Genomic DNA, 25,687 nt, shown 5'->3' with positions numbered 1-25,687 from the left:
CACAGAGAGGACTGGTACTGAATTTTTTTGCCGCAAATTAAGACATACAAAAGGAAGAAACACAGACGGCAGCAGGGGCAGCTGTTTCTTCTGTTTGTGTGTGTCTTAAGTTGCGGCAAGAAACATGTCCTTCAGCAAACACCAACTAGGCCAACAAGAAGCTCGGAGAAACACGAGGGCTGAAGATTCCTTCAGCGCAAGAGGGGTAAGGAAGGGGCGAGCGCGCAGTAACGTGATCAAGCACACACTAGAGGGGGGAGAAGGGCAAAGAACCGCGCGCCTATGCGCCCTCTTCCCCTAGCACGCGCGTCTCCTCTCCTCTACCCTTGCTGTAACTGCGAATAGCTGTCCACATGCGGGCCACTCGCCATATCTTGGAGGTGGTAATCTTCAGCAAGTGCAAAGGCCGAGCTGAGGTGGTTGGTGCCTTCATGCGCATTTTGTTCCCTCGCGTCTAGTGTTCATGGTCGTGTACTCTCAACTTTTCGAGGCACGGTGCGAAGCGTTCGCTCGTGTTGCGACAGAAAGTGTTTGTGGTCATCGAGTGATCTTTGCCTGAGCACGCTGACACCTATAAAGCTACGAACCTTGCTTCGTGTAGTTGTCCCCTTGCTATCACCATCAATGCTCTGCCTTTGTGCCGAAACTGCGACATTTTTTTTCTAGCGTCGAATATCCATATTTTTTTGCACTTCTGTTTTTTATTTGTAGGCGCCGTCTGATGACGGCTGCGGGCACTAAGCGCGGTCAGCCATGCATGGTGTCCAAGATTTACGGCGCTGCAATCTGCACCTCGTGCGCTGGTGCTCATAACCACGCTACTAAGGACCGACCTTCTTGGGATTTGTTTAGAAGTGATTACTGACAAGACACTATCCACAAGGAATGTTCTGGGAATTTTTAAAAGATTTTTACTGCTGAAACTTTCAAACCTTGAAGTAACAAAATTTGCGATATAACGAAGTTTTTCGCTGCAAGTACAGCGAAGTGCCTAAAGTGTTGTACAAAAGTTATTCAGAGGCTGATAACATTTACCTAGTAATGCTGCCGGCCAAAGTGGTTGGAGTTTTTGACAGTGCGTTGGAGGACGATGCCTCAATGCCTTCAAATGAAGTGCAATAAATGTTGCTTTACTGCGCCTAATAGGAGCACTGGTTGAAGATTTTTTTCTGCTAGAATTTGCAGCTCATAAAAATTTTGTTTACGAAAATTTAGTGCCCCGGAATGGGTAAGCTTAGCATTTCTCAATGAGTGTACATGCGTGCAATGTTTCATTATGCCGACCAATTAAACACAGGTGCGACGTATATACCTATTTTTTTTTTCTTCGTAACTCTATAAACGAGAAGGGGGAGGGGGGTAAAGAGCTATAATCTAGAAAATACCGTATATAGACTGCAGCAACGTAAATGCCTTTTCTTATTCTCACATAGTGACGAATTCTAACAAAAGAGTCATCGTTCTAGCATGACAACACTACCCCGACTGTCTGAAGAAAGCAGATTAATTCCAGCTTACTCAAGAATCTCATCTTTGTTTGCAATGCAGCCATTGACCATTTTCTGTATTATGTGTGAGTGGTCCTCCTCGGATAGATGTTCCCTATGAATGAGGGGTAGGTGGTCGGCAGGCTGAGGTGCGTCGCCTGCAGTTAGCCATGGGTCAGCAGCGATTTCCTCCAAGCTTGCACGTTTGTCCGGGTCACGGATAAGCATGCGAGCTATCATCCTGAAAGAAAGAAGATGATCATCAACACGACGGTAAGACACAATAAACATGCACACTCAACTGCAATGTTAGGTTCCAATCAAAGCCAGAAAAGATACCCGCCACACGCAAATGCTGCATGTCAAGAAATGTGTTCCACTGTATAGAAATACAGCCTTTGGTTACATAGAAGAGGCGCCATAAAATTAATCCTATAAATCTTGGCATGAAACAAAATTACAAATGCTAGAATATTAGGCCAAGAATATGGGAGAGAGATGCAAGGGCAGTTACAAACAGACGACTGTCAGTAGTAATAGCAGCTTAAGTGAAATGTGCAGAACTTGAAGAATGGCGGCGCCAGTTTGAAGACTGATATGCAGCTTACATGCCGAGGCTGCCTATAGGGTCTTTAAAGGGACACTGAAGGCAAATTCTAAGTCAACGTGGACTGTTAGAAATACCATTCCAGAAACCTTGCAGTGCTCGTTTCATGCCAAGAAAAGGCTGTTTACGAGACAATTGTGTCTAAAGGGTCCCCACACCTGTAACGCAATTCAAATCACCCGGCCCCAAGTGGGGAGTGGTGACAGTGCATGTACCATCACCGCCCTTTACTGCCGTCAGTGAGTAAAATAGGGCCCGACAGACGGCGCTGCGGTTTTCTGCGGAAAACGCAAACGCACGGCCATGGAGAAACAGAGTCAAGATAGAGCGTTGGATTCACCACTGCAGCTGCTCTTCGTCAAGTGGCGTGGACCGTTCGGGAATCCCTATACATCACATGGATGTGGCATTCTCTGCTACTTGCAGTTTGTGCGAGTTTCACAAGCCAGCAAAACCAGTGCAGCACTACAGAATAAGGAAACTACTGAAACGCAATAGTGTGGGCGGTGCAGAGTGGAGAAAACGAAACCTTCCGACCACCCGCATCGTTGTCAAGGGTAACATCAATGAGTTCTTTTTCTAAAGATTGAATACGACTAGACAAGTAGCTCTTTCTTTCTTCTTATAATACAATACCATGACCTTTTTACTAACAAGTGGTTGAGTACTAGTTACAGAATTATAATGAGGAGTGCCTTTGTCATTGGGCTAGTACTTGAATGTCCCGGGGGAGTCTCAAACCGTGTCCTGTATTTACCTCAATTTCTCGATTACCAACGCTCTGGTCGCGATAATATTGACGCCTTAGGCGTTCGTGAGCACTAATCTATCACTTTAGCTTGACTTAATACTTGCCTTTAGTGTCCCTTTAACAAAGCAACACGTAAAGTTTTACATTTACAATGCTCTTCTGTTTAGTTTTGACCTATTTATTGTGTGGATTTGTGTATGTTGGTTGTGGGGAGAGGAAATTGTTACCAAACCATTGGTTTAGGGTCAGGTCCACTTAATGCCACCTTCCAAAATTTAATTGTACATCAGCAGTTTTAAACCACCATCCATGCATCATTCTCTCATAATTTTTAAAGGGGTTCACTGATAAAGGGAACACAGGCAAACCACATGTCACAAGCCAGTATTGCAAGAAGGCAAGCTACGGTAGCCCTTCCCTACCCTAGTGCTGGCCAGAAGTGAAGGCTTTTCACCATAATAGCATAGCCCAATATCAAGTCAGAAATTGGATGCAACATGACATTTTCAACCCTTTATTGACGAGTACTGCCCACGGGCAACATACCAGAAAAAAAATGTTTTCTTGCTAAGTTTCAGTGTTGACTACAAAGTTTCTGGCTAAAAGTCTTTAGCCAGCACTGAATGACAGACAGTGAGCGTCATTTGTTGTTCCGAGCAGGAACACAGGATGAGGAAGAAAATGTTTGGCACGGGACTCGCTTTCTTTTGAACGCACGGTCAGAGGAGACAGACCTATGCAAGATGTCGGCTGCAGTGGTGCCATGTATGTGACGTAAAGGAAATGAAATGTACACCTATGGTTCACATATGACGAGAGCTGTCTGTACAAACCACAAGAAGCTATAGGTGACTTGGGGTGAAGCCCACTTCCAGATTTCTGCCGGGTGTTTCCCCCCATATTGCTGAAAACGTTTCCGCGAAAGATATATATATATATATATATATATATATTTTTTTTTTATTATGCTTGTTCTCTGTGTTTTGCACACTTAGAAAAAAAGATGTTTTTAAACGTATTTATATGTGCCATCAACAAAGGGTTAATTAAAGCCCTGTATGAAGGGATCACTGCCACAGAAGAGTATGCAGCCTCTTCAGAATTGTTTCAACAGAAAAACGTGTGGCCAGAAACTCCATACTGAAAACCGAAATTGCAAATTTTGCAAGCAACAAATTTTTTGGTGTGTTGCCTGCAGGCAACACTCGATCATAAAAAGTTAGTGATGTTTCACTTCGTGAACGCGGGCCACGCCGCAAACATGCACAGCGAGCACCAAGGCTTCGCAGAAACGGAAAAACGCTACATTGATCTCGACAGTGCAACGCCTGGTGTGCCACAGGGAAAGCGCAAGTGCTACACAAGCAAGGGAGAGATGCCGCGAACATGCACAGATAGCACCACGGGGTCAAAGCACTAACGGAAAGAGCGCGAACACGGTTGCCACATTGATCGCGATGGTGCAATGCCTGGTGTACTACAGGGAAAGTGCATATTGCTACACATGCAAAGAAGAGACACCGCGAGCATGCACAGTGAGCACCGCGTCGTTGAAGCACAAACAAAAAGGGTGTGAAAGCGACGATTCTTTTCTTCACCTCAAGGCGCCTTCCTCCTCCGCTGCTCGCTTCCCTCGCAGCTTCAAACATAATCTCGCCAATTTCACAGACAGGCCATCAACGCTTACGCATAAAAGTTAAAGCTTGGCTCAAGTTATGCTAAACACCCAGTATTTTACTAGCAGCCTCACAGCGTATAAGAATGTCGAAGTTCTGCTTCGTACACCAGATCATCCATACTTAACCCTCGTATACTTGACATCCCAGCAGGCAACCAGTATTTCGTCTTCAATGAGTCTCACTTGTGAATGAAATTGATTTGGCATTGTAGTAGGCTACAATATTTTGCCTACTTTAAGCCAACTCTCCAAAATGCATGCCTTTTCCACAAGTTTTGGTGCACATGAACAGCTACACTCGTAACTCACTTTCAAACTATGATTTCCAAGTAGCATGCCCAGAAATCTTTTGCCGAGATAAAAGTTTTCACAAGACAACCACAACCACACAGAAAATCAAATACCCAGCATGTGTGGTATAAGTGACTGCGTGCACAATTACATGTGAAATTGCTATATGCTATACAGGGGCAAATGCACACCGAAGCTTTAGTGGACACACACGTGGTTGTAGTACCAATCCTTTTGCATTTCTGCAAAGCAAAATACAGGTTCGGATAATTTTTCAATATGTCACTCTAGTGGCGTACTAACTATTTCTCGAGTGGGGGGGGGGACAAACCACAAATGATCGGACCTCTCTCTCTCTCTCTCTCTCTCTCTATATATATATATATATATATATATATATATATATATATATATATATTGTTACGGGAATAACGTTTATTTAGGAAGTATTACTATATACAAGGTTTGGACAAGCAGTGGCGACGGATGCAAGGCTGTCGCGCGCCTCCGGCTACTTCGTCGCCGTCGTCTTCGTCCGACCGACAGTAGCAGCCCCTTCACTGTCTCGTGGCACTACCCCCCTCCCGGGCGAGAGCGCCCATCCGGTGCTTGCTACGACGGACCAGAGGATACAGTTACATACGACTTAAGTCTCGCAACATGCACGATAGCAGAGGGCAGTGGCGTAGACGGCGCTGGCGCGGTGACTGGCTCGATCTCAAACGTAACGTCGGTGGCTTGATGTAGCACCCTGTAAGGACCATCGTAGCGGGACAATAGCTTTTCGGAGAGACCGATGCGGCGCGACGGAGACCACAGCAGCACGAGGGCACCTGGGGAGTAAGAAACGTCTCTGTGGCGACTATCATATAGGGCTTTTTGGGAAGCCTGAGACACTGTGAGCCATTCACGTGCGATCTGGCAAGCTGTGTCGGCGCGCGCTGTGGCGTCGCGAACGTACGTGGTGGTTGAGCTGACAGGAAGTAAAGTATCGAGAGGCAGAGAAGGTTCTCGTCCATACAGGAGATAAAACGAGGAGTAGCCGGTGGTGTCATGTCGTGACGAGTTGTAGGCGAAAGCAAAGTAGCGTCCCAATTGCGGTTATCGGCGGAGACGTACATTGAAAGCATATCAGTCAGAGTTCGGTTCAGGCGCTCTGTGAGTCCATTCCCTTGCGGGTGATAAGCAGTTGTGAGCTTGTGGTGGGTAGAGCAGGAACGAAGGATGTCATCGATGACGCGAGACAAAAAGTATTGGCCTCGATCGGGCAGAAGCTGTCGAGGAGCACCATGATGCAGGATGATGTCATGAAGGAGAAAGTCGGCGATATCCGTAGCGCAGCTGGTTGGGAGGGCACGGGTAATGGCGTAACGCGCCGCGTAGTCGGTCGCGACGGCGACGCACTTGTTGCCTGATGTCGGGGTTGGAAAGGGGCTAAGAAGGTCAAGCCCAACACGAAAGAACGGTTCAGCGGGAATGTCTATAAGATGAAGGAGGCCGGCAGGTAACATAGCTGGCCTCTTGCGGCGCTGGCATTTGTCGCAGCTAGCAACATATCGTTGGATGGAGCGATAGAGACCAGGCCAGAAGAAACGGCGCCTGACGTGATCATAAGTGCGGGTGACACCAAGGTTACCAGCAGTGGGCTCATCCTGAAGCTGGCGAAGGACAGCTGACTGCAGATGGGCAGGCACGACAAGGAAGCGTTCAGGGCCCTCAGGATGCATATTACGACGGTATAAGGTGCCTTCCTGAAGGAAGAACAAGTAGAGTGAAGGGTCGGGTGCAGCGATGTTGAGACGGTCGATGATAGACCGTAAAGCCAAGTCACGGCGTTGTTCATCCCGTATATTAACGAGGTCCGAGGTAGACAAGACGCAGGCGTCGTCGTCTTGCTCGGTGACGTCAGGGGAATCCACGGGATGCCGTGATAGACAGTCGGCATCTTGATGAAGCTGACCGGACTTGTGAACCACTGAAAACGAGTATTCTTGGAGGCACAGAGCCCAACGACCAAGGAGGCCTGTAGGGTCTTTGAGCGAAGAAAGCCAACAGAGGGCATGATGATCAGTTAGGACGGTAAAGGTGCGGCCAAACAGGTAGGGACGAAATTTGGCGACAGCCCAGACGAGCAAGACACTCTCGTTCCGTGATGGAGTAATTCTTCTACGGTGCGGACAGGAGGCGGCTAGCGTACGCAATAACACAGTCGTGGCCGCTCTGACGCTGAGCGAGGACGGCACCGATTCCATGACCGCTGGCATCTGTGTGAAGTTCCGTCAGTGCAGTCGGATCAAAATGCGCTAAAATAGGGGAAGTCGTGAGGGCATCGATAAGCACCGAAAAGGCAGCAGCTTGGGGTGAGCCCCATGTAAAAGCAACGTCTTTTTTGAGAAGCACAGTAAGGGGACGCACAATGTCGGCGAAATTACGAATAAAACGTCGGAAATAGGAGCACAATCCTATAAAACTGCGTACGTGTTAAGCCGAACAAGGTACAGGAAAATGCTTCACGGCGCGAACTGTTTCAGGATCGGGCTTGACACCTGCCGCGTTGACGAGATGGCCAAGTACGGTTATTTCACGGCGTCCGAAACGGCATTTTGAGGCGTTGAGTTGGAGACCGGCATTGCGGAATACCTCGAGAATGGCGGAGAGGTGCTGAAGATGGCTGTCAAATGTTGGCGAAAAAACAATGGCATCGTCAAGGTAGCACAAGCAGGTTGACCATTTCAAGCCACGAAGAAGCGAATCCATCATGCACTCGAATGTGGCCGGCGCATTGCAAAGACCGAAAGGCATCACTTTAAAGTGATAGAGGCCATTGGGAGTTACGAATGCGGTTTTTCGCGGTCCAGTGGGTCAACAGCAATCTGCCAATAACCTGAGCGAAGGTCAATAGACGAGAAATATTGGGCGCAGTGAAGACAGTCGAGTGCATCGTCGATACGGGGCAAGGGATAGACGTCCTTTTTCGTGATCTTGTCGAGGTGTCGATAATCAACACAAAATCACTAGGTGTTGTCCTTTTTCTTGACCAGCACAACAGGAGCGGCCCAAGGACTCGAGGACGGTTCAATGATGTTCTTGGCCAGCATTTTATCAACTTCCTTTTGGATTATGGCGCGTTCCGCAGCGGAAACGCGATAAGAGCGCCGGTGAACCGGTTGAGCATCACCGGTGTGGATGGAGTGCTGAACAACTGTTGTCTGGCCTAAAGGGCGATTTTCGATATCAAAGATATCGAAATACGACAGCAAGACCAGACGAAGATCTTCTGCTTGCGTAAGCGGGAGGTCGGCTGATATCATTTTTTCGAAATTGGCTCATAGCGACGAGGTGGCTGTGAGAGAGCCGGAAACAGTTCGAGGGCCGTCGACGGCTAACAAAGAAATTGCGCATTCCTGCAAAGACGACACGGTGGCAAGCGCAATACCGGCAGGTAGCATGTGGGTGGAAAGGCCAAAGTTCAAAAGAGGCAGGCAGATTTTGTTGTCGCGTACGGTAACCACAGTGTGCGGGAGGACGACAGAGTGCATCAGGACCACGTCGAGAATCGGGGAAACAATGTATTCACCATCGCACACAGGAGAAGAGGGACTTAATGGGACATACGTGGAGGCTTCCGGTGGCAGGTGGAGGAACTCGACAGAACATAAGCGGCTGGGAGTGTCCGATAGTACGTGGGCGTCAAAAGGGAGTTCCAGTTGAAGGACACCTGTGGAGCAGTCGATAAGGGCTGAGAGCGTTGAGAGAAAGTCTAGGCCGAGGATCACGTCGTGGGGACACTGCGCAAGCACAGCAAACAAACCAATGGTCTGATGGCCAGCAATGCACACTCGGGCAGTGCACATTCCAAGAACGGAAGACGAGCTGCCATCAGCGACCCGTACTGTGCTCTGAATTGCGGGCGTAATCACTTTGCGGAGCTGAGTACGGAGAGCAGCGCTCGTTATTGAAATCTGTGCTCCGGTGTCTATGAGGGCCGTAACGGTGACATCGTCCACTTGAATGTCCAGAAGGTTTCGGCGCGTAGGTACAGTCAACAGAGGATTTGTATATATCGGGTCACTGATGCCGCGTCACCTCCGGGAGCTGCACGGCTTCATTTTCCGGAGCGTAGGTGCCAGGCCGTGCAGTGGACGATAACCGGTATGGTCGTGGCGATCGAGATCGACGGCCTTGTGTGGACGGTGAGTGGCTAAACCTGGGGTGTGGAACGGTGGCATCGGAAGCATCGGAAACATGTGCATCAGAGCGAGGGGAAAACCGTCAAATGTTGCCTCCAGGACGACGCGAAGATTCAGTGCTCCAGTTTGAAGGCGACGACTAGCTACTGCGGCAGTGACGGGCAATGTGTCCAGCGCGAGAGCAGTTGAAGCATATGGGTCGGTCGTCTGCCGACCTGCAGTCAGCCGGGTTTCCATAGCGCGAAGGGTAGACCTGGTTCTGGGTGACATTTGCAGGGGTACGTCCAGATGTACAGATGGAACAGACGGCCAATGATAATCCCATGTTCGCGAACTCCTGGCGGACGACTGCTTGTATGAGCGACACGGTGGGCAGGTTGGCTGACAGAACATCTAGAAGAACGGCCGTAGGAGCTAGAGCTTCGAGTTCGCGGCGAACAATGCGCGTTACATCTTCTGATGCTGTAGCCTGTACAGGCGTCGGTGGGTCTTCGCATGCTGATGTGGCGGCGGTGTTAGGTAGCCAAAGGAACTGGCGGGTGATGCGACGACTCTTCGCTCGTTCAAAGCGCTGGCATTCCTTAACTATGGTGTCGACCGTCGTACAGTCCTTACACACAAGTAGATTAAACGCGTCGTCGGCTATTCCTTTCAAAATATGCGATATCTGGTCATCTTCGGCCATTTTTGCATCAACTTTTTGACAAAGGCCCAGTATGTCCTGTATGTACGAAATGTACGATTCAGTGGTCATCTGGACACGAGATCCCAACTCCTTTTTAGCTGCCTGCTGTCGGCCAAATAATCTGTCGAACAACTCACGTAGCTTCGCCTTGCAAGCGTCCCAACTTGTAAGATCTTCTTCATGCGTCCGGCACCACACGCGTGCCGTTCCTTTCAGATAGAATATCGCGTTGGCTAACATAACCGTGGGGTCCCACCTGTTGTGGTTGCCGACACGTTCGTACGTGTCGATCCAGTCTTCGACATCCAAGCCATCTGTGCCAGAAAAGGTTCCCGAGTCTTGTGGGTGCAAAAGAATCACAGGAGCCGGTGGCTGCTGCACCGTTGGCACTTCACTGGTCATCGTGGAACAACCAAGACGGAGACCGCTTCGAAGTTCCGTGCTTGTTTGACGGAGCCGGCACGTTGGCAGGTTTACCGAGCACCTCCACCAAAATATGTTACGGGGATAACGTTTATTTAGGAAATATTACAATATACAAGGTTTGGACAAGCAGCGGCGACGGATGCAAGGCTGTCGCGCGCCTCTGGCTACTTCGTCGCCATCGTCTTCGTCCAACCGACAGTAGCAGCCCCTTCACTGTTTCGTGGTTATATATATATATATATATATATATATATATATATATGTGTGTAACAGGCATAACCTATATATCAATCACACATCGTGAACCATGGGGGCCTCAAAAATTATTTGAATTGACATTTATTTCTCGCAACTATATAAACTCTCAAGATAATACAGGGACAAGAAGCAATTACTGCCTCACAAAGGTCCCTGATCCCACCCAGTAGCAGCAGTACAGCGCACATAAAAAATGCACATTTGCTACAAACAATTTTAATAATTAAACAAAGAATTGTACTTGGTGTTTAAGTCTACAGCATAAATGTATGGCTAGTTTAGGTAATAGTATTGTCGAGGTTCTACGCAACGATATACAATCACATAAATTACTTGCAATATTCACAAGAAAAAAAGGACAGCAGATGTGTGCGACCTTGGAGAATTACTACCCGATTTCCAGCGAAGCTGTTTCTTTTAAACTGTTGCAATAAAGGTTTCAGTTTCTTGTAATTATATCGCATACTTTACAAAGTTGTCCATATAGATATGGCTGTACCGTTTGAAAACTTGCCCGCATGTAATGCTTAGGAACACTTTTTATTAGAAATTTTTTAAAAGGCAGTAATTCATTAACATTCATGTTACTTCGGCATAACATTTACCATGGTGTCCTCCCTCCCTTGCTCTCCTGAGGCCTCCGTTTGCCGGCATTATTGTTTTTATCTTCGCGCGATAAATTATCTGATAGGACAAATCACACAGTAAACACAAATTCCTTCCCGCAGAACGAAACTAGAAAGAAGGAATAGGCGCGTGCACAGAGAAGGAGCATATGACAAGACTGGCACGAGCGAAGATACATTGCACGTTTTGCTTCCTTAGGGGGTATGAGCGATTGCTGATGATGATAGTTTTTGCTCGCACACATGAAAATTTCACGGAACCCTAACCATAAAGAGGTTCGCTGTAAACGACAGCGGAGCAATTATTTGCAACGCTTCTAACTGGACCATGAACGTAAAGATTTTGCCACACATTGCAGTTAACATGCCCCCCCGCTCCCCTTGCAACAAAATATAAACATGTTGTAACCTACAGCTATGTCGGAACACTGGGAAACATAGCTGATAGCGGCCATATCACACACTCTACACACTTGAATAGGACTTTTTTTTTTACAAAGGCTGTGTTTGATCCAACCGCATTTAACTTTGCACAGAGACTTCCCATAGCCTAGCACCAATTTTCGCCAAATTTGGCCTTGGTGGCTTTTATAGTTCTGCCAGGGCAGCGGGCTCAATTCTTCCCCGCTCGTTAGACACGCTCATAACACTCTAGGGTGCTTGCATACGTAATTTATTGCGAAAGCCCCAATTATCTATATATTTTGAACTTCACGTACACATCTCCCTTTAACTTGCCCTTGCAGTCACCAAAAATAATAAAGCTGCCTCCTTTAGTTCAGCGAGGTCGACACCAGGCGAAACTAATATATCACGCATGAAAAAGTAAAAAGAAAAATACGAGGGTTAAATAATTAGTCGTAACGCTTCTAAATAAGCTAGAAAAGTGAAAACTACGCGACACATTACCCTTAAAATGCTGGCTATTCCTTAAAGTATAAAATAACTGAATTGCAGAGTTCTCTTGGGATATTGGGAAACCTAGCTAAGAGCAGCAGCGTGACACTTTCGTACAGTTGCTTAAATTTTTTTAAAGCTGTATTTGATCAACACGCATTTACCATCGCATATAAAATTGGTGTATTGTTCCCCTTATGTTTGTAAAATTTGACCTCACTTGTAGATGTAATTATGCCACTGCAGCCGTCCAAGTTTTACACCATTCGTAAAACATACTAATAACACTATGGTCCACTAGCATACGTATTCTACTGGAAAAGGCACGTTTAACCCACCTATTTGGAACATTGCCTACACAATGGCCATACCATGCCTCTAATTTTCCCCAGATAAACAAAATACCTTGTTTAGTTCACCGAGGACACCGAAGAAAGAAACTACGAATCTTGTATGATGCATGAAAACACATGGAAAAACTGGGGCTCAGTAATTATCTGCAACATTTGCAAAAGTGAAAGTTTCGCAACGGATTGCGTTTAAAATTCTCTCTATTTTCGCGGAATTTGAACCGTTTCTCGTGGTGTTGTTTTGGAAATCCGGGAAACATTTTGATTAGCGGCACTATGGCATCGTGGAAGCCTTCAATGAGAAGCTTTCTACAAAGGCTGTAATGAACCTACACAGAATAAACATATATCACTCGTCATTCACAACACTGATTCGAACTTTGAATAAATATAAACACCATGCCCCGCATATTTTACCTAGGATATCGGGGCAGAACAACTAAATGCAGTGTATAACGCATAAAAATTGAGAAAAAGCAACTATTCAGTAAAGGTTTTCAGAGCACACAAGCAACCTACACTGTTCAAATTTTCGGTACGTGTCACCACAAAGAGCCCTAATTTTTCCAAATCACGAGATATCTGGTGTCTTTGCTCCTGCCGGGAATTAAGTAATAGCTGCATCTCTTATTTAGAAACAGCCTGGAAATTAAATCGTCAAAGTCAGAAGTGACACATGCTTTTACAAAAAATTAAGCCAGTTCCACGCTTGCGAAATCTGATGAAACAGCGGAGCTTTGCAAGCGTGGGTGTATAGCGTAGTGGGTATGACGCTCGCCTTCGGACCGGATTCAAATCCTGCCTCTCCCTCTTTCTTTCTCTCTCTCACATTTTCTCTTTCTCTCGCCCATGGCAAGTTGTGTTAATTTCGTCGGTACAACATAATCATATGATTCCCATAAATGCATGTTCTTGAAGCGTGGGTATATAGCGTAATGGTTATGATGCTCGCCTTATAACGCTCGCCGAATCCCGCCTCGCCAAGAAAGTTCATTTATTTATTTATTTATTTTATTTATTTTTTTATTTATTTATTTATCTTGCTTTCTGTCTGTCTCTCTTTCTTTCTCTCTCTGCACCTCCTCTTATTTCACACTCTCTCCACTTCGCTCGAAACTGCGAACACCATCGCTCCGTAAGGATGAACCTCGACCTTAAACAACTCCGCTGTTAAAAAATCAAGTCAGTGTTCTATTGGTATTGAAGCGGCTCTGCACGTTCGACCAAGGCCATTTTCACGAGCATATCTACGATAAGTCGTGATTATACAATTAAATTCAACAGTTATACCAGTAAGGGGTTTGAGTAGATTTCTGAAGGTGATGTGATGCAGAGACTGCAACGCAACGTAGGCTATCTCTGGACAAAGATTAAATAGTTCCACCATTTGCTAATCCAACGACTCCATGCCGTAAGGCACGCCAGTTGTTGGGGGCGGCTGATTACCAGTATAATGCTTTATTCTGACCTCCCCCTCACCCGCAGGTTAAATATTGGAAGTTGATTGTGCTTTCAAGTACGGGTATAGTGATCCCCAAGAAACTGGGCATGATGCAAGTAGTGCAAGCTGACATTTGTTAGGGCGGGAATCGCCCAGCACCATGCCTTTTCCGCAACGCGAGCGTGTATGGCGAATTCCGCTCGTCGCCCACTATACAGGGCGTCCCGAGAAGGTAGAAAAGACCGTCCTCGTTGTCCAAGCAGGGGATGTATAGTAAAGAAAAGAATTACTGATGTGGCCATTCTATAACAAAGAAATAAAATTTTGCTTCAGCTGTAGTTTCGATGGACTTTCCGGCGTCCAACCGAAAGTGGCCGCTTTCAAAAGTAGGGGGGGGGGCAAACAACATACTTTGCCCCCCCCCACTGTCAGAAGTGGGGGGGGGCAAGTGCCCCCCTTGTCCCCCCCCCCCCCCCCAGTAGATACGCCTATGGGTAACTCTCATATGTAGTGGTTCTTTCAAGCCCGTTTCCCCCCTAGATTCCATTTAATAGGTTGCCAAAATTGTAGACACAACACTTCAACATCCAACTGAATGAGGAAAAAAGTAAGAACTGGCTTGACTGTGTTAAGAATTTCTCTGATGCCTCCAAGGTAGAAATGAGTACCAGGTAGTATACTGAGGAATAAATTTAGGATTATAAATTAGCACTGAAGTAGAAGGTGATGACTGACACCACCAAGAAGCATAGCACTATGAATGTAGATATGAGGGTATGAATAGTACTACCAACAGCATGTTGCTTTTACTTTTACTTCCTGCCAAATCTTCAATTACATGCAATGTCCAAGTCTGCAATTCTTCTGTCTGCAAAGTCCAGCTCAACTTAACACCTGATGTGAAGGCGCCCAAGGAAATGCAAGGAGCATTTTGGGCATGTTGACATCAGGCGTTACCTTGAGCCAGACTTTACCAAGTCAAGTTGGGGCTTTAAGTTAAGGCATTTTTTTGAATATGGGAATTTGTTTTGCATTTACTTGTTATTAATCACAAACAAAAAACGAAAATGGTACAAACAAGTACAAAAGTCATGATTTCATAATATTACTAGGGCAATTCAAGGAAATCAAGAATTTTTCAATCAATTCAAGAATCAAGGAAAAAAGAATGGCAAAAGGACAGAGCAGTGCGCACAAACTAGCTTACGAAAGCATCTTGCTCGACTACATTCCTTGAAACAGCAAGTATTTTACTTTTACGAAATAGTTATCTTCCAATTTAGGGCTTTTTTATCAACTACATGAATCCTGAACTGAAAGAGGCAGTGGTCAAAATTTATACCTTTATTAAATGGAGCACTGCGAAATAAAAGCAAGCGGTAGATAAAGTACCTCTTCAATGTGGCAAGAAATTTGCTAAACCCAAAAAGAAGTAGCAAGAAAGTAGCTAACTTTCTCTGTGTATTCAAAAAAAGACCTTTGCCTGCATATCAAGCCATTTCATAATTTTTAATGCAGTCTGTCAATATGGACAAAATTCTGCTTCTGGTTGTCCATGTTTACAGACTGTCTATGCGCTTTTTCTGCAGGCAGTATTGGGTGCCTAAAGCCCAGACCACACGTACGCTTGCGGACGCGCAAGCTTCCACAAGAGACACACGACAGCGTGTGCTGACTCCAAAGTGGCAGACGCCACTTCGGACTTTGTTATTGACAGTGTTTCAGAATGCTTAAATATCTATAAATGTAATTGTTATATTTTTAGAGCTATTAGATCGGCACAAAAAAAAAATAAAAAGCACTTTTTTGCATGATCTAAATCTGCTTCACCGAGAGTTTATTGTACCACGCCGACGTAAGGCAGCCCAAGCACACATTAACAAGACAGGAGCTGTTCACCATGATCGCGTCGCGTTTCGATGCGAACGAACCGTGCTGCACCGTCTGCGCATGCGTGGGCGCACGGACGCGAGCTCGCGCAACAAGCGTATCTATGGTTTGGGCTTAACAATTTAGGCAGTCATAGCACATTCAATGAAAACATTGCATGTTGGATTAAGACAGAAAATATCGTTGGGCTTGAAGGACTGAAATTAAATAATTGAGACAGTGTACATAATTATATAGCACTGTACTAGATCCACTGGGACTGCAGGACTTTGCACCTGATTATGCAACCTCACTACAATGTATGCATTACAAAGAGAATTCTAACTCATTTCAAAGCTTTAATTATTAATTTCTTGGGTAGATGTTATGAGTAGACAATCAGAATGCCGGGCAAAATTAATCTAGTAATATAGAGAGAAGACATGCATGAGCAAGTTCAAGTCATGTTCATGTCAATTTAAATGGATCTTATCAGTTCACATGAACTTTCGGATAATAAATGCGTGAAGAATCACTTCAATGGAAGTCTCATGACTTTCAGTTACATGCAATAAAGAACAAATGCGGCTGACAGTAAACACTGAGGCGATTCTAGCATATGTATCCGTTTCAGTTCTCCATTTTCTCCAAGAGATCAATAATGATGGCATTGTGAGAACATAAGACTTTAGTACTGTAAAGATACCTCGCACATCTACACTGCCGTGTACTGTCGGGTCTCTAAATTTAAAAGTACCCAAGTCAGGCAAGAAATTGTCAACCACTAGGAGTAGCTAGGAAATAAACAAAATTGACAAAAATGGATGGGCATACCATTGAATTTTGTAAAAGTACGTTATTTAGCTGCTCACAGCTAATTCAAATTAGTCATTTGTTTGTGACATGTAATTTAGGTATACATTAGTAATTTATACTTATCATATGGAGTGATTTTATGTTTCTTGACAAGCAATTGGGCTTCTTCCTCTGCAGTCACAGTTTCCTACATTACAGGGCCCCTCACCAGGTCTGGCCATTTTGAACTGACAAGCGCAGTGCTTACAATGTGCACTAACGATTGTGTCTGCTAAGTATTACATCCCTACACGCCGCGGAAACAGCTTAAATTCCAAACCAAACGCTGTTTGCCCTTCTCCTCGTGGTCGCTGCGCTCGCAGCCAGAGAGTCGACATATATCGCGCCAAGTACGCCTATGTATGTGGCAGTGGTGTGACATCGCTCATAATGACACATGACTTCAAGAATTATTCAAGGCAACATAAGTTATTTGTTTAATCTGTTGCTTCAATAGACAAATTAAAGCTAAGAGAAATAATAAAACATAGAAACTGAATGTCTGCACGTTTTTGTTTTACTTTGCACCGTAGCAAGAGAGATGTGCTTCCATTTCGTCTGCTTGTTCCCGCGTCATGCAGTTGTGCGGGCAGAGAACGAAACTGGTATTTTCTACTGTGTTCCAGTGCCGAGCTCGTGCTCTTTCATCCTCTCACGCCTTCCTCATTGCTCGAGATTGCGGCATTATCAGGTGTTCTCGTGCAGAGTGCGAAAAGCCGGCCGCTGCGCCAAACGAAGACAAACGCAACAGCTCACGCGCGAGACCATCACCGCAGTGTGCCACTCAGAAAAAACATGACAAGGGGGGGGGAAGGAATAAGGCGGGGCCCGTGACATATCCGTCACGCGAACCTCTGGCTCCAGTATGAGAGACTACAGGGAAGGAATTTTGCTTGCAGAGGCTAGATGGGGCAAGTGGAAAGAGTCTCCCAGTCTATATTCGCGGTCACGCCCGCCTCCTAAAATCATGGGTTTGCGCCTCTTCAAATAGATAGAAATAGATAGATATTTCTATCTCTGCTATTAATGAACTAATTTGAAAAATTGTTGCAGTAAAACATTCCTTAGGGGGCATGTAACAACTTGCAGCGTATAACCAAATTTTGCTATGTGGCCTGGTGAGGGGCCCTTTAAGGAGAAATGCAGGTTGAAAGAATCACACACAAAAAAAATTACTTTGCCATTCTAAATAATCAAGATGTTTCTCCCAACCAGAAAGCTGTGAAAATTATTCTAATCGAGGCATGACAGCTGTAGGGGCTTCATTTTTCCATTATACTGCCCGGCTCACAACCACAAGTTTTGCACAGATGGTGAGCTTTCTTGGTGTAACAACAAGCGAGTACTACCCCTAGCCAAGTCAGCACCAGCTCATTCTCCACTTTTCACCAGTGCTCAGGCAAAGGCTACACTTGCTACATATGAGAGGCTGAAAAGCGAAAAGCCAGCATTTCGTTGATTTGAGGGCAAGCATCTCGCAATGCGGCTGAGTCTTTTAACAGCAAGATTTGGTGGCTGTGCGGCAAAACAATATTTCCTTCACGCACTCTTGTGGAGATGACCACTAAACACAGACAGCTGAAGCTAAATCTCATCATTGCAGTGTAGCAAAGAATGTTCGTCTGAAGGCGGTAGCTCGCAAGGGTTCTAGGGTACCACCTGCGATGCAAGAGAATTTATGTGTTTTATACTTCCAGAAAGACTGGTCTGCATTCTGTCCAAATTTCATGCAAGCTGATCAGCAATACAGTGAACCTCGTTGATTCGATTCTGCGTAATACATTTTCTTTTTTCCCGGCCAACACGCCATAGGAGCAATGTATTTTCATGCGGTTGATATGATCGCGTTTTCACCTGAAATTGTACGATACGACTGCAAACTGGTATTTCTAAAACTCGTAGCTTTATATGCAAGTGTACTAGATTAAATTACATTCCAACGACCCACGAACAATGTGTTAAAGGCCGGCGACACTAGAGGAAAAATGCGCGCTGCGCGCCACAAAAGCTGTACCTGGACCAATTTAAATTGCGCGCCTCGGCGGCAAACGAGCCGCGAGCGGAGCAGACCAATGAAAGCTGCCCCTTCAGTGACTTATGCAGGGACCCGCCTGACCGCTATTTTCGTACTCGTTGTATCATCTGCTGGCATCACCTTTCGCTCGTGCTTGTTTTGGTTGGCTTTTCAGGCGAGATCTTATTGCCGTCACGTGGCTGAATGAAGCGCCTGCCCTCGTCAGCTAGTCGTATCGCTCGTTGTGTCACTACAGTGTTCCTTTCAGAATTCTTGGCCCCATGGTGCCATGACCTACAAGTCTATGTCAAGGAAATGCAAGGCACTGACTTTGAAAGAACTCGATATCATCAGCACCGAAGGAGGTGGTGACAGCTGCGGCGACCGGTGCTCAACTGCTGGCGACGCACTCGCAGCGTTAGACACTCTTCGGGGCTTCATCGCAAATGCGCAGTTGAGTGAGAAAATGGCAGCTTAGTTTTTTAGCTTTCAAAAGAACTTGTTTACGGACTTGGAAAAAAAAAAAAAAGAAAGTTCAGCGAGAAGTGACAAGCTATTTTAAAGTTGCTTAATAAAAGTGTTTTGGCTGCAGTTCGTGTGATGTTGAGTGATGCTGCTCCGCATAACGTATGTGTTATGCGGAGAAGTATCACTACACGCCACAGGAAGCTTTGCTAGCGAGTTTGTCACGAAGTAAGCCTGTTTTCTTACGTTTTGGGGCTTGCTTTGGGTGATACGATTTTTGGATGATACGTTTTATTTTCTGGTTCTTGCGAAGATTGTATCAACGAGATTCCACTTTAGTTTAATAATCAATCAATCATTTTATCCATGTATCAATGTACATGGATCTTTTCCAATTTCATTTTACAGGAGGTTCTAGTGCCGCGATATCATGATGCAAAAGGCAGCACGTTGTGACATTTTGACACTTGCTCCGGTTTGCTCTGTCATTGGCTATATGCTGCTACATCGGGCCTGCACATTGCGACATTTTGATACTTGCTCCGGTTTGCTCGGCCGTTGGCTATATGCTGCTACATCGGGCCTTACAAAGGAATAACAGCATGGGAGGCGATTGAACAAGCTGGAGCGAGTGCCAAAAAGTCTCGATATCCAACTCCCACCTTCTCGGTCACGATGTCACGACACAGTAACCTCCTGGGAAACGAAACCATGACTGGCTGTAGAAAAGCTAGTATATTCAATTATTTAGGGTGCTCTGAGGCTTGGCAGTATTTTTTCTAGAGTTTAGCAGTCTAGGACCTTCATTTAACATAAGAAAATGAAAAGTCGAAAATATCATAAAAACCAGATACCCGACAAAACAAATGATACTGCTATAATGTACCTAAGTATCCTAGAATGTGAAACTGTACTTGAAAACAAATGAACCACCATAATGTAATTTTCTTTCCCGATTATGTACAACTGCAAATAAAACTTCTCTGCAACCAATTTCCAATTGTGAACAGGTCAGCAATCATTTGCATTCTACGAGGTTGAGATAACTAACATTCTGATACCTCCTGTGAAAACAGCTCCAAGTAATTTCAGCCCACCCACATGGCCAAATGGAAGTTGTACTTCAGAAGCTGTAGACTGCATGCATACTGAAACAACAGTGTGTATTCTAAAGGGCAGGGTAAAGGAATACATGGTTAGAGTTATGGCAGGTTGTGACTGCTTTAATTTAGTATTATTAAACTGAAACGTCTGTTTTACACATTATACTCATAATGACGAGTTTTCACAATCGCTGAGCTGACCACAAAATACACAGCGTATATTCATATGACTATAGACTATTCTCAAAGGCAAGATGGAAAATGGCCATGGTGCAGGGGAGGATGATAGGCATGCTGCTCTATCTTGCTACAGTGTTCACTGAGAGTGGTACGCTGTCCACAAACCACACTGCACTCAATTTTTTAGATTCTCTAGACTTGCAGTACCAATTATGCATGCCTCATTCCAGATGTGCTTGTCACAATATATTACTTGGTAATATATATGGCGAAGTAATATATTGTAATTATTCGGTATTTACATTGGAAGGTGGCAGCATCAAATTTACTACAATGTAAGTGCAGCATTCCCAGATGTGGTAAGTCACACCCAGCAACCATTCTTTGATTTAGCTAAAATTGTTTACAATAGCTCTAAAGAAAGCTACAGATGGTACAGAGTATTTCATTCATCAACAAAATTCTGGACTGAAGCTTCCACAGTGGAATCACTTGTATGCATGCTTGCATACTTTCCCAGAAAGCATCATTTCTTTCTGTTCTAATCACATTTAGATTGCAACCCGAAATGAGCTTGGAAAGTTATTTGTCCAATGTCTTTATATTTTGCACAAATAACTTTCACAATGATTGGCAACTAATTTGGTGCAACATCCAAAACTTCCACATACACTGAGACGCCCTGGAGGGGAGGGCTCTAGATTACTTTAGCCACCTGGGTTTCTTCAATCGGCACCAATATGGAATGTCAACCACGTTTAGATTCGGCCCTTATTGAAATGCAGGCAGCCAAGATTGAACCTGCCACCTTGTTCTCAACAGCAAAACCACACTATGACTGCTGGAGCCACCACAGCAGCTAGAAATTTTCAGAGAATGTGTGGCATATTACAGCAAAAAATTCTGACAGAAATTTAGAATAATGCATTCTGTCAGCAGATGTGGGTTTCTTCTCTTTTTTAAAGTAACCTTACAGCACCAATCAACCTGTAAGAATTTGTTCAGATGGCCTAGCATGAAATGACAGATCCAGCAAAGCAGGGCTGAACATGTTTGTTTATGCACATGTGCAACTATGCAGATAATAATCACATGCTGATGACAAACTGTTTAATGCCTTAAAGCACTAAAAGGCTCATTAGTTTCATTTACCTACAGCACGTGGACAATGAATGTCAAGGCATTAAATTTACTCTCTGAAGATGCATGGACATGAAGGCAGATTATAAATGACAAACTTATTTACCTGATCTGCTCCCTTCATGAAAGAGCTGCAACCATCCTGCATGGGCACAACTCCTTTGCACATCTTTTTGTCATAGTCAAAAATTGAATGAGCACCTTTAATGCATGGGAGACATAAGCTCTTTCAAAGAGTATGTGCACCTTATAACAAAAAATTAAAGGTCAGATGGCTACCTGGCCCTTACTTCTTTGCAACAGGGTGTACAATATTAATAACACATGTCACTTACAGTCAACACTGTCAAGAGCTGTGATACGTGGAACACACTTTTATGCAAGGTATATGTTCGCAGTAGACAAGGGCGACATTTACAAAAGCAACCCTTGCCTTTTGCAGTCATCAGAGACATAAGGGGGGATGGTGTACTTGCAGTCCATTATCATGGTGAGTGTCTCGCTGTCATTGGCTTCTTGGAAAGGGGCATGGCCACAAACCAGCATGTAGAGGATAACCCCCAGGCTCCAGACATCTGCCACAAACCACAAGTCATGGTTAATATACACCACAATTGCCTACTAGCGAAGCACTACAAGGGAGTGATATACGAAAACAAGCTACACACGCCTAAAGTGAACATGTGCAAATACACAATGTCCACAATTAGCAGAGATACTGATAGGCATTGTGCATAGTTAGAATATGCTGAAATATTTTACAAGATCACCACGGCACATCCAGAAATTTAAAAGGAATGTCGCGCCGTAAATTATGTGCATTACGTAAAGCATTCGTGCATCTCAGAAGCAAATTGGTGTGTTCATCGAACAGAAACTGCGAAGCCAACAGGGCCGATCGCTGCGGAAAGGCCGTTCTCACCGACTTTGGGCGCGTCGTACGAATCGCCCAAGAGGATTTCGGGGGCCGAGTAAGCCAGGGAGCCGCAAGAAGTCTCGAGTTTCTGGCCTGGACAAAACTTGTTGCTAAAGCCGAAGTCCGTGAGCTTGACCATTTCCAGTTTCTCAAAGAAGACCACATTTTCCGGCTTAAGGTCACGGTGCACGACGTGGAGCTTGTGGCAGTACCAAATAGCATGCACGATCTGCCGAAAGTACTTGCGTGCGGCTTGCTCGCTGACGCCTCGATCGTGCTTCATGATGTAATCGTACATGTCTCCCCCATCGCCGTATTCGAGCACAAGGTAGAGTTTCGTCTGAGTGTCGATGACTTCGTACAGCCGCACAACGTTCGGATGCTGCACCAGCTTCATGCAGCGGACCTCCTGAAACAAGTGGGCCCTCGAAACGTCGTCCAGCTTAGTCTTGTCGATCACCTTCACGGCAACTTGCTCTCCCGTAAAGACGTGCCGAGCAAGCTTCACCACTGCAAAATGGCCCCGGCCGAGTGTGTCGCCAAGATCGTAGAGACCCGCGATCTTCGGGTCATACTGTTGCTGATGCTTAGGCCTGTTCATTCTTTGGCCCGCTGCCGCTCCCACCGGGAGCCCCGCTGTGCCGCAGATTAAACGTGTCGTCCACAGGCGACAACGTCTTCGTAGGAAGAAATAAAGAAAAAAAACTTTAAGTGGTTACTGGACCGACCAGCAGTCAACAGACGTAGCGGCGCCTACTGCGCAGACATTTGCGCACACCGTGCTCTCGTGGGTCTCGTGGTTTTACCTTTACCGTTTAATTTTTATAGTTGCTCCATACTTTGCCTACTGCAACGTCGCGTCGCTGCTGGTGTATTGCAACTTCGTGTGTGTGTGTGTGTGTTTACTATTTAGTGTTTTTAGTAACACCGTATATTTTGCCTTCTGCACCGATTCCAACGTTCTGCCGTGTTGCGCAGCGTTGTCGTGTCGGTTTTACTTTTTAGATACTCCGACGAACATTTTAAAGCTGAATCCGCAGGCAACGCTTAAGAATAAAACATTGCAACTAAGGGCATGTCGTTGCGCCCACAGATAAAAACTAATTTTATCCCACAGGAGTGACCGCGGTGTGTATGCGTTGGTCTGCCAAAGACGACACCATAACGACACAGTAAAATGTCACATGGACTACGCTATCGATGCTGCATGTTCCAGCACCGCTGGTTCCAGCTACGATCATTTATATAAATCTTTTTTTTTTTTTTCAATGAAACGCATAACAGAAATAAAAGAAATTACCTCCGAAAAGTTTACTACCGCTAGTGCTCAGATGCACAACTCGCAAATGTGCACCGTCATGACTGAGATAAACTAGATCAGGCCGGTATTTTGCAGCGATGCCTTTTCGATGCTAATGCCTTTTCGCGCTTCGCAGTGGTCAGAGCGACGGTCCACTCACGTTATCAACGGGATCAGCCGGCCGTGAGCGGTGGATGGTAAGACTAGTTAGTATAGAATAAAGCATAACGCATCGCTACAAAATACCGGCCCCGGCTAGATCAGTGGTCAGACGCTTACGTCGTCCATTTTCTTGTTTGTTCATGGTTCATCTGCTGTGTAACCGCGACCGGTGATACCGTGCGACCCCGTGTAGTCTCAGATTGCGCGTCTTTATTTCTTTTCAACGTTCAGGATTGGCCTCATTGCGTGCGAAGGATGCAATTAGGAAGCGGAGTCTCGAGGTTATCGCCTCAACAATCAGCAGCGCAAACACTGCGACTCTACTCGCATATGACGCATCAATGTCTTCGAAGACCCTCTGCGTGTAGAATGCCGAGAAGTGTCCCCCGTCCTAAATGTAAGTTTTGTGGGGAAACTGAAATGTCGATAAAAAGCAGGCGTTTTACAGCAACGTTTGTCATTGCTCTTGCCATTAAGTCAGGGCAACAAAGGAGGCATTGGTCAGGGGTTAAACGTGCCCACAGGCTAGACGTGGTCCTGGCCAGAACTGCAGTCTGCGGCAGTCAACTCCACCAACTCACATTTTATGGTTCTGCCAGTTTTGCGGTTCTACTGCTAGGACACAAGCAGTAGTGGCATTTGTCATTGTCCGCATTGTAAAGCTTGTTCACTGAGTTTCAAGCGTGGTCCTACAACTGCAGTGAACTCAACCTGCATCGTTTAGCTAGCACCTGACCATGTTCAGCTCAACCATGCCCAACCTTGGTTCAGCCCATGATTCAGCCCGCTCAGCTGTACCATGGCAGAAATTCTCGGCCATTTGCGAACTGTTACTAGCGTACCCTATCGGTCAGAACCACTTGAACCTTTCTCGCTCGCGCCTTGTCCATTTAGTGGAGCATGTGCGCGAGCGAGATTTGCGTTCGGTCGCCTGCTGTGTGCGAGGTGTAGGAAGCTGCTCTCTGGTATGAATTCGCACGAAAGTTCTATTGACCCGAATGAGGCCACAAGGTTGCTGAAAGATATTCTTCACGTGGGGAAAACGCCATCTGCTCCCTGTAAGTCAGGATCATTTGGGACTAGGCTTAAGCCCATTTTGACAACTACCATTCCTAAAGCTAGTCGGTGTTGGACTTCGCGCTTCTCTGATCCCTAGTGCTGTATCTGCGGTGCGATGCACACTGAAAATCTTGATTGCAAAATACTTTGATACATTTGCTCTTGCGTTTATATAAGTGCTAGCGCAATAACGCCAATCGGATACTACGTGCGTTTCAGGAGTTGTGTTCTTTGCGTCGTCTTTGTTTAGCCGGTTGATATTCCGGCGCGCACGCGCGAGATACGTTCCATCAAGTAAAACCGCGATCGGTTTTTTACAGTGACAAGTGTTTCTTTATACGCCGAAGATATTAGCTTCTCCAACACTCTTGGTATGTAAGTAACGTCATAAATTTGGCTATGGAGTCTTTGATCGCGTAACGCTCTGCTGTTTAGAAGTGGACACGCCAGATGCCTTTCAAGAGTTAGTTTCGTGGCAAGAAATGTCTTAGCAGCGCCTAGGAGTGCGTTTTTGTATTTACTAGGGCCGCTCAGTACTAGGTAATTCTTTCTTTCTTTTTTTTTTTTTTTTTTTTTTTTTTTTTTTTTTGGTAGCGTTGGCTTCGTTTTTCTCAATACGGGGCTGCACGTGCGCCCGAGCCGTTCCAAAAGGCTTCCCATTCCAAAATCATTTTACGATTTCACGCGATCGTTTAGAGTAAAACTTTTTACTAACCTTGTCGTGACACTCTGCATAGTGAAATTACCTGAGAACGTAATGACATGAAATTTTCTGTGCTGCGATTCGTCTTTACTGGGTGACAGGTAAGACAAGCTAGCGCTCCTTCTGCGGCTTAGTTTGCTTAAGCTTTCATCGACCTGGGCGCTGTTAAATTAGTCTCACCAAGCTTTTAGAGCTGAAATGTGTAACATGTGTTCTTGCATGTATCTGTATAGC

General features: G+C 45.4%; 2 protein-coding genes across 6 annotated transcripts in view; one reads left to right on the top strand and one right to left on the bottom strand.

Annotated features, from left to right (window-relative positions):
• The window catches only part of LOC119435917 (SNF-related serine/threonine-protein kinase), a 33,315-nt gene extending 10,221 nt beyond the window's left edge, over positions 1-23,094 (bottom strand). Inside the window, exons 1-3 of the mRNA XM_037702612.2 lie at positions 22,236-23,094; positions 21,747-21,888; positions 1,519-1,728 (exon numbers count right to left, since the gene is read on the bottom strand). Coding sequence (XP_037558540.1) covers positions 1,519-1,728; positions 21,747-21,888; positions 22,236-22,830 — 947 coding nt within the window. The 5' untranslated portion in view covers positions 22,831-23,094. The remainder of the gene's footprint in view (positions 1-1,518; positions 1,729-21,746; positions 21,889-22,235) is intronic.
• A 772-nt stretch (positions 23,095-23,866) lies between these two features.
• Positions 23,867-25,687, top strand: part of LOC119435914 (enhancer of mRNA-decapping protein 4-like) — a 149,986-nt gene continuing 148,165 nt past the window's right edge. For 4 of the 5 annotated variants that reach the window (XM_037702609.2, XM_049660881.1, XM_049660878.1 and 1 more), the window contains exon 1: positions 24,574-24,749. In XM_037702609.2, the coding sequence (XP_037558537.1) occupies positions 24,659-24,749 (91 nt within the window). In that variant the 5' untranslated portion in view covers positions 24,574-24,658. Of the gene's footprint in view, positions 24,089-24,573; positions 24,750-25,687 lie in introns of those variants that run through there. The other variant, XM_049660879.1, reaches the window with a different exon arrangement.

This window comes from Dermacentor silvarum, chromosome 1 (assembly GCF_013339745.2).
Source record: "Dermacentor silvarum isolate Dsil-2018 chromosome 1, BIME_Dsil_1.4, whole genome shotgun sequence".
Lineage (NCBI taxonomy): Eukaryota > Metazoa > Arthropoda > Arachnida > Ixodida > Ixodidae > Dermacentor > Dermacentor silvarum.
This window is presented reverse-complemented; position numbering and strand designations above follow the sequence as displayed.